Source organism: Puma concolor, chromosome A3 (assembly GCF_028749965.1).
Source record: "Puma concolor isolate L17-30 chromosome A3, mPumCon1.1.hap2, whole genome shotgun sequence".
Taxonomy (NCBI): Eukaryota; Metazoa; Chordata; class Mammalia; order Carnivora; family Felidae; genus Puma; species Puma concolor.
This window is the reverse complement of record NC_141669.1, coordinates 26,485,838-26,498,375: the sequence shown is the minus strand read 5'-3', so window position 1 is coordinate 26,498,375 and position 12,538 is coordinate 26,485,838. Positions and strand designations below refer to the sequence as shown.

The window sequence follows — 12,538 nt, the reverse complement described above, 5'->3', positions numbered from 1 at the left end:
AATAACATGAAAGAATACAATAATCCCACAGACTAGTTCTAAAAGTCAAAAAATACATATTACTATTTCTACATACAAGAGTGGCTTGTTATCTTCAGGATCATCATCTTCCACTTCCAAAAGCCAGCCATATCCTCTTTGTCTCAGAAATGTAGTAGCTGTAGATTCTTTAATAAAATCTCCACCAAGGTTTAATTTGACATCTGGGGATGCTATCGAACCACTAAGATCTTAGGAGAAGAGAGGACAAAATTATAAATCAAGGTAAAAATGTGTGAATCTTAACCAACATGAGCATCATATTCAAGTAAAATACTTATCATTTTTTAAAAAAGTGTTTTAAATTTGTTTTATTTTTGAGAGAGAGAGAAAGGCAGAGAGATTGGGAGAGAGAATCCCAAACAGGCTCCACACTGTCAGTGCAGAGCCCAATGCAGGGCTTAAACTCCTAAACGGTGAGATCATGAGCTGAGTTGAAACCAAGAGTTGGATGCCTAACCCACTGAACCACCCAGTCACCCCTAAAATAACTATCATATGAAGATCTCTAACTATGAACATCTGCTATTACATACGATCCTCATATTTTATAGCTGATAAAAATCTAAAAACCATCTTTTATTTTACAACAAGAAAATGAAACATGAGAGAAGTGAAAACATAAAAGATTTTAAATAATTAGCTAGACCGGTAAAAAATCTAGGATTGTAACAACTTTATATGGAAGATATATACAAAATATATGATATCATTTCTGATTCCCTTCATTATTACATATACTATGTTCTTCAGAACAAAGTGATTATATAAATTCTTTCTAAAGGCATTACACATATACAGAAAACATTACACAAAATTTGCTAAAGAAAACTACAGATTTTTCTCTACATTTTTATGTATTATTCATACATCCTCTCATTTAAATCACCAAATAGCTATGTTAAGTGCTTGGTTCTGGATAAATCTGACTAGTAAGAGATCCCCACTATTTCAACTAATTCTTTTCTTTATATATTCACGTTATTCATCTTTAGTTTGGGCAACAATAAATGTGTTTTGGGTTTTTTTTGGTTTTGTTTTGTTTTTAGGTCAGCTCTAAAAAGGAGTGAAGAGGGGTGCCTGGGTGGCTTAGTCGGTTGTAAGTCCAACTCTTAATTTCAGCTCAGGCCATGATTTCACAGTTCACAAGTTTGAACCCTACATCAGGCTTTGCAATGACAGCATGGAGTCTGCTTGAGATTCTCTCTCTTCCCTACCTGTACGTGCCTACTCTAAGTAAATAAATACAAATTTTAAAAATGATTTTTAAAAAAATAAAAGAAGTGAAGAGATTCAGTTATGGACCTTACAAAATAAATTCCATTCATAGTTTCAACTGTGCCTTAGAGATTACAGATAATCACACTTGTACAAACGCCCCATTTTCTGGTTGGGAAAAAATGAGAATAGTAAAGGACTTGAGGTCATACAGGAATTAAGAAAAAAAAAATCTGTAGGCACAGACAATATGCACTATTAAACAACCATCAATGCTGTTAACCAGAAGCCACATGACTGGAGTGGTACTTTAGAAAATAATCTTGGGGCACCTGGGTGGCTCAGTCGGTTGAGCATCTGACTTCAGCTCAGGTCATGATCTCACAGTCTGTGAGTTCGAGCCCCACGTCAGGCTCTGTGCTGACAGCTCAGAGCCTGGAGCCTGCTTTGGATTCTGTGTCTGCCTCTCCCCTGCTCATGCTCTGTCTCTCTCTGTCTCAAAAATAAATTAAAAAAACATTTAAAAAATTTAAAAAAAAAAAGATCTTAAGATTCTCTCTCTCCCTCTGCCCCTCTCTCCTGCTTGTTCGCCCTTTCTCTAAAATCAATCAATCAATCAATCAATCAATAAATTCTTTCCAGGTTTAACAGTATATGATTCTAAAGTTTTTATAAGGGAGTTTACTCAGCTATAAATAAAATGCAAGGCCTTTTGTATTCACTGTCCTTCCCTACTTAGTTTACAAATAGTCCCTGTAAATGCTATCATAGATTCTTGTGATTAAAATATTCTCTGAAATTACTTTCTGCTTGTTTTAATCTAAGTAAAAAAAAAAAACAAAAACTCAAAAGAGGTATAATTTAACTATAATTACATTTCACTAGGTATAAAGAATGCTTTTCTTGATTTAACAAGAGGAAGATTTTGATCAGGAAGTCATTAGTATGGCAGCGTCATTAAAGGTTTTAGAGTATGAGGCAGGAAAGGACCTTGACAACTGTTTCCTGGCCTCCAGAAAGGACTGCACTTAAAATTCTTAATCTAAACAAACAAAAGATATATAAACTATGGTGCAAAGAAATACTCTGATAAAGAGTCATATGGTTAGCAGTCTGTCATAGCATGGATGCCTGAACCTCAAAAAGACACCTTTAGCTTAAGATTTTGTAGTATTTTTCATTCCATTTTCATAAAGCAAGAAAAGATGACAAACATATGCAAGAATGCCAGCAATAGCAGTTTCACACGTCCCTTAGTGCCCCCAAAATATAATTAGGTGTAGGTACAAAAAGCAACAAGAAATGTCCAAAAAACTGGTAGTTAGCCTAACATGTTAGCAAGTTAACAAGAATGTCAGAAAATAACAAGATTCCCAACTACTCCAGGAGCACCGGTATCTTAAGTTAAACCAGAGTGAGAACCAGCTAGCTTGGTTGTCAACTCTAGGATAGGTATTATAAAATATTAATTTTAAATTATTTCTTACTATATATTTTATAATATTCTTGTCATTTGCTAAATAAAAACATGTAAAGAGAATAAGTGGATTTAAAAGAAAATAATCTTTGAATAAAATCTACTGCAAAAGAAAATCTTAAAAATGTTTCCACTTCTATTTGCCTGAGAGTGAGGAATCAGTAAATTTCAAGTTTAACAGAAAGCCACCTGGAAAAACTACAGGACAAGATTTACTAGTAATTCTCCCTTCCTTTAAACGCCAAGTGTAGGGGCACCAGGGTGGCTCAGTCGGTTAAGCATTCAACTTTGACTCAAGTCATGATCTCACAGTTCGTGAGTTTGAGCCCCACATCGGGCCCTCTGCTGTCAGCACAGAGCCCGCTTAGGATCCTCTATCCTCCCCTCTCTCTGCCCTTCCCCTGCTTGTGCTTTCTCTCTCAAAATAAACAAACTTAGAAAAAAAATAATAAACTCAAGTGTATCACTAGGTGAGGGATCTTTTCTCTGAATCTTCTCAGTCTAACAACTTCACTTGGAAAGATGAGTAAGAACTCAGTGCTGTAAGATAGTATACTCAGGATGAGATTTACTGTTCTGCTGCTAGATGAGTTCTAGATTTCTGAGAAAGAAGAATATCCTGCAATGAACAATATACATTTTGTTGATACTTTTTAACTTCTTATATGTGTGAAGAAGCTTTTTCTTATTTAACAAGCAACAAGAATGAGGATAAAAACCACCGCATTTCATTGGAAAATGAAATCCATGTGTGCTTAAATCTAAAACAGAATTGTAGATTTGTGCAGCACAACAAAACAATCACATGTTTGGGGTGCCTGGGTGGATCAGTGGGTTAAGCGTCAGACTTCGGCTTAGGTCATGGTCTCGTGGTTTCTGAGTTTGAGCCCCATATCCAGCTCTGCTTCAGATTCTGTGTCCCTCTCTCTCTCTCTACCCCTTCCCCACTCACACTCTGTCTCTCTCTCAAAAATAAACAAACATTAAAATAAATAAAAATAAATTAAAAAAACAAGCACATTCACACTGAAAGGATAAAGTCCATTCTTCCATCTTAGTTATAAAAACATTTTGGGTGCTTTGGTGGCTCAGTCAGTTAGCATCTGGCTCTTAGTTTCCACTCAGGTCATGATCTCACACTTCATGGGTTCCAGCCCCACAATGGGCTCTGAGCTGATGGTGCAGAGCCTTCTTGGGATTCTCTCTCTCTCCCCCCATCTCTGCCTGTCCCCTGCTCATGCTCTCTCTCTCTCTCAATAAATATAAATTTAAAAACTTTTAAAATTTACTTAAGAAAACATTTTAATGCTTGCATAGATCAAAGAAAGAGATCAAGAAACCAATGCAAGTACATAATGATTGCTAGATTTACATTACAGTTTGATGTTATTCCATAAGAAAAAAATTTAAAGCCTCTTATAAAACTGTATCTTAGGTTATATTCTTATTCATAGTATTTTGATTTATGGTTTTAATAGCCTTACTATTCGATATTGTAAATTTTTTATATCGTACATATTAATCAAAATCAATTAAATCAGGGCTACTGACTGCCTCAGTTGGAAAAGCATGTAATTCTTGACCTCAGGGTCATGAGTTTGAACCCCACAATGGGTGCAGGGATTACTCAAAAAAATAAACTAAAAAAAAATCAATTAAATCTCCTGAACCTACCTTTGGAAAAATTAAATCTCATTTTGGCATAAACATCATTTAACAGAAATTTCTTTTGTTTGCCTTATGAGTCTTTTAACTGAACCTTTTATTCTGAAATAATTGTAGATTCACAGGAAGTTGCAAAAATAGTACAGAAAGGTTACATGTACCCTTCATCAAGCTTCCTCTAATGGTACCATGTCATAGAACTATCAAAACCAGGACACTGACATTGGTATAGTCTGCAGACCTTATTCGGGTTTTACCAGTTTTATATGCACATATTCGTGTATTGTATATAGTTCTGTGCAATTTTATCACCTTTATAGATGTATATAATACCTTATGAATTTAAAATATATGAAAATAAATAGTTTAATTATTTTAAATGGTAAACTTTGCTTGACCACCTTTTTTCTCCCCATGAATGGCTGGCTAAAAAGTCATTTTCAGAGCACCTGGGTGGCTCATTCATTTAAGCATTTGACTTCAGCTTAAGTCATGATCTCACAGTTTGTGGGTTCAAGCCCCGCATTGGGCTCTGTGCTAACAGCTCAGAGTCTGAAGCCTGTTTCGGATTCTGTGTCTCCCTCTCTCCATCTCTGCCCCTCTCCGACTCATTCTCTAGGTCTCAAAAATAAATAAATGTTTAAAAATGTTTTCAATAAAATAAATTTAAAAAATTAAAAAGTCAGTTTCAACTTTCTTAATATTTTAATGTTTACCTTATTTCTGATAGAGAGAGAGAAAGAGAGACAGAACATGAGCAGTGGAGGGGCAGAGAGAAGGAGACACAGAATCCAAAGCAGGCTCCAGGCTCTGAGCTGTCAGCACAGAGTCCAACACAGGGCTCGAAGTCACAAACCGTGAGATCATGACCTGAGCCAAAGTCGGCCGCTTAACTAACTGAGCCACCCAGGTGACCCTCAACTTTCAAACAGGGAAGAGAAGCTATTCTTGCACACCCATTATATGCCATGTATTACACTTCATTAGCCTATTGTATATTTGTGATAATATCTACATGGATATGATTTTTTTGTTAAAGTAGAAAGTTTTTAGAAAAAAGAAACTAACAATTCCTTTGTCTACACTACTAACTTGTATCAAATGTAATATCCTTTCTGGGGAGGGGGATCTTCACACAAAGAGTAGGCTAAACGTTTGGCCACCTTGACAAAAAATTATCATTTACTCATGGGCTCCTGGGTGGCTAGTTGGTTAAGTGTCCAACTCTTGGTTTCAACTCGGGTCATGATCTCACAGTATGTGAGCTTAAGCCCCACGTCAAGGTCTATGCTGACAGTGAGGAGCCTGCTTGCGATTCTCTCTCCCCACCTCTCTCTGCCCCTCCCCTGCTCACGCTGCCTCTGTCTCTCTCAAATAAATATATAAATAAACTAAAAGAATTATCATTTACTCAAAAGAACACTGATAATAATTATTGGATTATTATGTCTACTACTTAGTGATTACAATAATGTACTATAAGTTGTAGATACTATGATTCCTATATAGGAGTGTCTTAGCCTGTTCAGGCTGCCATAACAAAAAGACCATAGTCTGGGTGCCTTATAAACAATAGAAATGGATTTCTCACAATTCTAGAGGCTGGAAGTCTAAGATCAGGGTGCCAACAGAATCAAGTAAGGGCTCTCTTCTGCCTTACAGACTTTTCCTTGTACCCACATACAGGAGTAGGGAGTAATAGGGAGCTCTGTGGAATCTTTTATTAAGAGCACTATTCCCATTTATCAGGGTTCCACCCTTATAACCTAAGTACCTTCCCCAAATCCCCACCTAATACTATTACATTGGGCATTTCCTAATATAATGAATTATATGGGCATTTCAATATAATGAATTTTAGGGAGACCCAAACATTCAGACCATAACTGGGGGTAAGAAGACTGAAGAAGGCTGAGCTCAAAGAGCAAAAATTGAACCCAGTCTTCTTATATCAACTTATATAATCAACTATCAACTTAATGTTTCTTTTTAACTATGTCAAAAGCACCTAAAATGCAATATTCCAAAACTACATTCTTGATATCTAAGGTCTTCCTCTAGTTTCTTCTTTCAGTGAATGATACCATTATCCATCCAGCTGGATAAACCGGAAGTTCAATTATCCTCGACAATTTCCTTCATTCACATGCTCCCTGCTCCATTCAATCCACCATTAAATTGTTACTTTCACCTCTAAATATTTGTGAACCTGCCCACTGTTCTCCATTTCTACTCCCAGCACAAGCTATAGAAAACTGTGACCCCTGCCTGCATGACTATAATGGTCTACTAACTGCTTTCTCCCTAGTCACTCGTGTCTTTGTCTTCTTCCAATCCATTCTCTGAATTGTAGCCAGACGATTTTTTTAAAAAATAATTTTTAATGTTTATTTATTTTTGCGAGAGAGACAGAGAGCAAGTGGGGGAGGGGCAGAGAGAGAGGGAGACACAGAATCCAAAGCAGGCTCCAGGCTCTGAGCTGTCAGCATGGAGCCAGATGCAGGGCTCAAACTCACAAACTGCAAGATCATGACCTAAGCTGAAGTCGGACGCTTAACTGACTGAGCCACCCAGGCGCCCTGCCAGAAGATTCTTTGTAAAATGCAATTCCTTCACTCTCCTGGTTAAAATCCTTCAGTGGCCTTCCATGGCTTTTTTTAGCTCATGTCCAAAAATCTCTATGCACCCTGCCTACTTCCCCAGAACAATTTTCTGCCCTTCCCCATCTGTGCTCTGGCCACACTAAGCCTCTGAGTTCTTTGAATGAACCAGGATCCCCTTTATCTCAGAAACTTTGTACCAAGCTGTTTTCTCCAACATCACATAATTAAATGCCACCCATTCTTCAGTTCTCATATATCTGCTTCAGGAAATTTTCCTTCATCTCCCAGACTAGATTCCTTTCATAGTCCTCTGGACTTTTCCTTCACAGCGTTTATAATAATATATTTGTGTGATTATTTGATTAATGTCTGTAAGTTCAATGATGGCAAGAACTAAGTGTTTTTGTTGTAGTTTTGTTTTGAACATATCTCCCCAATACTTATAACAATGCCTGACCTATATGGTAGGCAACTAACAAATATGTAGTTCAACAAATGTTGAGTTAATTAATGAATGGAAGGGAAAATAGCTCCATAGAGTTTAAATCAATAAATGACATTAAAAGCTTTTAATAAAGCAAACATACAAAATTGGACTTGTATTTTGGAAACATAATCTTGGTCGCACAATGGAAGACTGATTTAACAGGGGAGAGATTTGCACAGGGGAGTATGGTCAGGAGGCTATGGTATAGATGAGAAATGGTAAGAGCTCAAACTAAGGCAGTGTCAGTAGAGGAGGAAGAACAGATTCATTATACAGTTATTCTGGAGCTAGTCTGAAATAGTTGATGACCAACTCAATATTGAAAAAGTGAAAGAGGGGCGCCTGGGTGGCGCAGTCGGTTGAGCGTCCGACTTCAGCCAGGTCACGATCTCGCGGTCCGGGAGTTCGAGCCCCGCGTCAGGCTCTGGGCTGATGGCTCGGAGCCTGGAGCCTGTTTCCGATTCTGTGTCTCCCTCTCTCTCTGCCCCTCCCCCATTCATGCTCTGTCTCTCTCTGTCCCAAAAATAAATAAACGTTGAAAAAAAAAAATTTAAAAAAAAAAAAAAAAAAAAAAAAAAAGTGAAAGAGAGACTAGAGACAAGTTTCTGCCCTTTGGCAAGAGGAACTATATCACAAACATTAAGTCACTTTCACTTTAGTACCTTCCCTGTTTTCAATATTAATCAATTAATCTATCAATAAATATTTATGAATTACTTAGCTTATTTCTTTAATGCCCTGACAGTGATATAAAAAAAGTGAGATACTTTGAGGAGTTTTTGTTTGTTTGTTTGTTTGTTTGTTTTTACTTTGAGGAGTTTACAATCTAATTGATAGTACTATATATCCAAACAATGGAACATTATTCATCCAGAAAAGGGAACAGTTACTAATACAAGCTGCAACATGGATGAAACTTAAAAACATTACTTTGAGTACTGAGTAAAAGACACCAGACAAAAAAAGTCACGTATTATCCCACTTACATGAATGTCCACAATAGGCAAACCTATAGGGACAGAAAGTAAGTTAGTGGTTGCCAGAGGCTGGGAGACAATGGAGAATAACTAAAAATAGGTATAGGTTTGCTTTTTTGAAGTGATGAAATGTTCTAGGGTTAGACAGTGGTGGTGGATGCACAACTTTATAAATAAACTAAAAACCACTGAATTGTATGCTTTCACAGGGTGAAGTTTATGGCATATAAATTATATCTCAATTTAAAAATCTAATTTAGATAGCATGTAACATAAAACCCTATTAGTACTGTAAAACACACTCTTCTGTAGGTAAATGACAATGCAAATTGCCAAGTGATCACAGGTGCCAAAGGAATAAATAGGCCTAAGTTACTAGAGAGGTGGTCAGGAAGACTATGTAGAGGTAGAACCTGAATTTGGCTATGAGGGATAATGGGATCAGCAGTGAAGGAATGAGAAAAGAAATCATTCCAACGAAAAGAAATGGCAGGGAGAAAGGCATAGAAGCTGCAGGCTTCTGTTAGGCAGAGTTTATCTCCAAAAGCTGCAGAAGATAGAGTGGGGACAAATTGTTAAGAGTATAAAATATCAAGTAAAAGTCAAACTTGCCTTTAGAAGTTAAGTGTTTCTTTATGCATATTCTGCAGAATCTGGATCCTGTGACATGCTCTTCACAAAAGGCTTTTGGTGTTCACTGAGTTTGGAAAATCCTGTATACTACAACCCCCACTTGAGTTTAAAAAAATTTTTTTAATTTATTTTTCGAGAGAGAGAGAGAGCAAGCAGGGACGGACAGAGAGAGAAGGAGAGAGAAAATCCAAAGCAGGCGCCACACTGTCAGTGCAGAGGCCATCACATGGTCGATCTCACAAACCGTGAGATCATGATCTAAGCCAAAATCACGAGTTGAATGCTTAACTGAGCTACTCAGGTGCCCCAAAGGCTCTGGGAGTTCTACATTAAGGAAACTCGTTCACCTTAGGTTAACACATCATTTGTCATGTGTCAAATTTATGTTGTCATGGAACCTTCCCCCCTGGGCAACACTGCTGAAGATGGAAGGAAGCAAGCAAAATGCCAAAGAGTAGGGATTCTGGATGCTGAGGAAACAGGAAATAACAGAGATAGTATGGCTGTGAAAATTTTCCTTAAAAATTTAATTTAAAATCCTGTAATTTAGGAGGGGACCTGTGATGGTAGAGATGTAACAAACAGAGAAGAAAGAGAAAATGCTAGAGAGAAAAAGTGAAGAGAAAGAAAAGTTCCACAAAAGGCAAGAAGATATGGGCATAAAAGCACTAGTAAAGGGTTATCCTTTTAGAAAAGAGGAAAGAAACCTTTTCTTTAAGATTTGCAGGGAAGATGAATGTTTCCATATAGATACAAAGATACTTAGAGGTACAAAAATATGAAGATGAGAAAATGTCTATCCAGTGGCTTACATCATCTTTCTTGCTTAGTTGTCTGTGTTCATGACTTTCCAACTACTTGTTTAATTCTGTTGAATTAGTACTGGCTTCAGTTTTAGAAGCACAACATCTTTATCTTAATCAAAAAGTATCACATGGTCATTCATTCATCATTGACTGAATTCCTGCTATATGCTGGACTCAGTGCTAGGCAGTGGGTATGAGAAAAGCACAGCTTCTAACCCTGAGAAGCTCATGGTCTAAATCAGCATTGTTTTAGGTCTGTGAAGATTAATAACTATAAGACATGGACAGCCTCCAGCATGTATTGTACTGGCACCAGTTCTTAAGTGAATGCTCTTTCCCCTTTCAACTGGAAGAACGCCTACTTATCCTCCAAAATATACCTGATCTGTCCCCGAATACTTCCTTGATCCTTTCTTGCAGTTAACCACTTCCTCCTTTGAACAATACTTTCTATAGCATTTATTATGTACAATGAAATTTATCTCTTATTAGACCATTTCTTGGTGCCAGGGACTTCCTCATATGCAGACCCTTACACATGGAGGCACTTATTCCATCCTATATATATAAAACATTATCCTTCAAAGTTAGGCAAATTATCATCTCCATTAAACTGTCCGTGATCTTACAGCTAGACAAAATTTCCTCCTCTTCTAATCATTCATAACATTCTTTTAAAAAAATTTTTTTAAAACATTTATTTATTTTTGAGACATAATCGTTCATAACATTATAAATCAGTGCTTCTCAAGCTTTAATGTGCATATGAATCACAGCAGGATCTTATTAAAATGCAAATTATGATTAAGGCAGACTCTGTATTACTAAGTGCTCAGGACATAAACCAGGCAAAGAATTACTTATTTATCTGATACGAAATAAAGTCAAAGGATCCCTAAAAACTTCTATACTACACTTCACATATACATAATGGTATCATTACACTGTTGCATTTATACACATGCATTTCAGTACTGCTTTTGGATATAGTTTTATACCATAGACTTGAATGATTCAGCCTGGGTTTCACTACTCATTTATTGGCTGATTCACACATAGCTCATGCGTTTTTAACTTGTACTTATGGAACTTGCTTTTATACACATTATTTTAAATAACTCACATTATGTATGCTATTCATTAAAAATTTTTCATTAAAAAAAATTTTTTTAAATAAGTAATCTCTGCACCCAACATGGGGCTCAAACTCACAACCCCGAGGTCTAGAGTAGCATGCTCTATGATTCAGCCAGCCAGCATCCCTGCTTTTCATTTTATAGAAGACAATATGGAAGTTTATAGAAACTCTGTAACTCGCCCGATATCACTACTATAAGGCTCAGGACTTTAACTGAAGTCTGCTGGCTCTAAATCCAGCAGTTTTTTAGTTACACTATACAAAATGTGCTAAGTTTTATAGTCCCAACTATCAATGTCATAGGAGATAAAAGAAAGGAAGAATCATTTATCCCTTCAACAATTATTTTCTGATGTTTATAGTATGGATTCTGTGGCAGGTGCTGGGACACAGAAACAATCAGGGAAGTCTGTTTCTGATGGACAGTTAAGCAAGGTTTCCCCAAGGAATGAGCATGCCAGTTCAGTGTTAATTCTCAACTTCAGGTAAGGAGCAGAAAGGCATTCGAAGCCTGGGGACTAGGATATGTATAGGTGTGGAGACAAACACTGAGTGAGGCACATTTTAGAACAAAGGATATGTGTGCATAAATAGTATAGATAGGTATCATTAAGAAAGACCTGGACAGAATCTAGAAGGAAGGTACACTGAAAACACTCATGGTTAGAGAAAAGGCAGGAAAAGGGAGAAGAAAGAAATTACATGATATGCTTAAGAACCAGGGAAAAGACCTGGAGTTACAGAGTCAAATTTTCATGTTAGAGAACAATAAAAACTAAGTGTGGGGCCAGTTAATAGTGAAAAATAAGCAGCAGCAGCATTGCTAACATGTACCAAGCTCTTAACTCCACCAGATACGGTACTAAGTGCTGTGCATTTGCAAAATATTTGAGCACTGTGTATTAATTCCCATTTTGTATATGAGAAAGTTGAAACTAAGAGAGGCTAAATGACTTGGGCAATATTATATAGACAGTAACTGGCAAAACCAGGATGCAAACCCAGGACTCTTAACACTATTCTTCAGATACACTATTCAATTTATAAAAATATTTAAGAAAGCAGCATCACAATTTCACTAGCTCTTAATTCAGATCCTTCATGCAGAGGTTACTGAACTTCTCTAAGCCTCATTTTCATGACAAAATACAAGAATAATGAAGCTCAGCAGAATTCTTATAAAGATCAAACAGGTTATTTGCTTAAAATACTCTATAAATTTAAACTGTACAATGTTATACGCCTGAGGGTATTATTAGACATATATCTATCCTTGTCTATACATCCTCGGTATACAGGAAGCATAGGTATCCTTAAAAGGCTAAATGGAGAAGTTCGAATAAACCTTATATCCGTTAGGTTTACTTATTCCAGGCTTCTTGGTTTTGTGTACAGAGTCAGAGGGTTTGCTTGTTATATCATTGTTAGATTTCTTAGGTGTATTTAAGAGAGGTTATTCCAGGGGCGCCCGGGTGGCTCAGTCGGTTGAGCATTC

The 12,538-nt window shown here is 36.8% G+C and overlaps 1 protein-coding gene across 2 annotated transcripts in view; it reads right to left on the bottom strand.

The window, feature by feature from the left end:
- YIPF4 (Yip1 domain family member 4) overlaps positions 1–12,538 on the bottom strand; it is a 29,903-nt gene that overhangs the window by 15,349 nt on the left and 2,016 nt on the right. For both annotated transcript variants that reach the window (XM_086700322.1, XM_025927102.2), the window contains exon 2: positions 77–230. In XM_086700322.1, the coding sequence (XP_086556448.1) occupies positions 77–230 (154 nt within the window). The remainder of the gene's footprint in view (positions 1–76; positions 231–12,538) is intronic.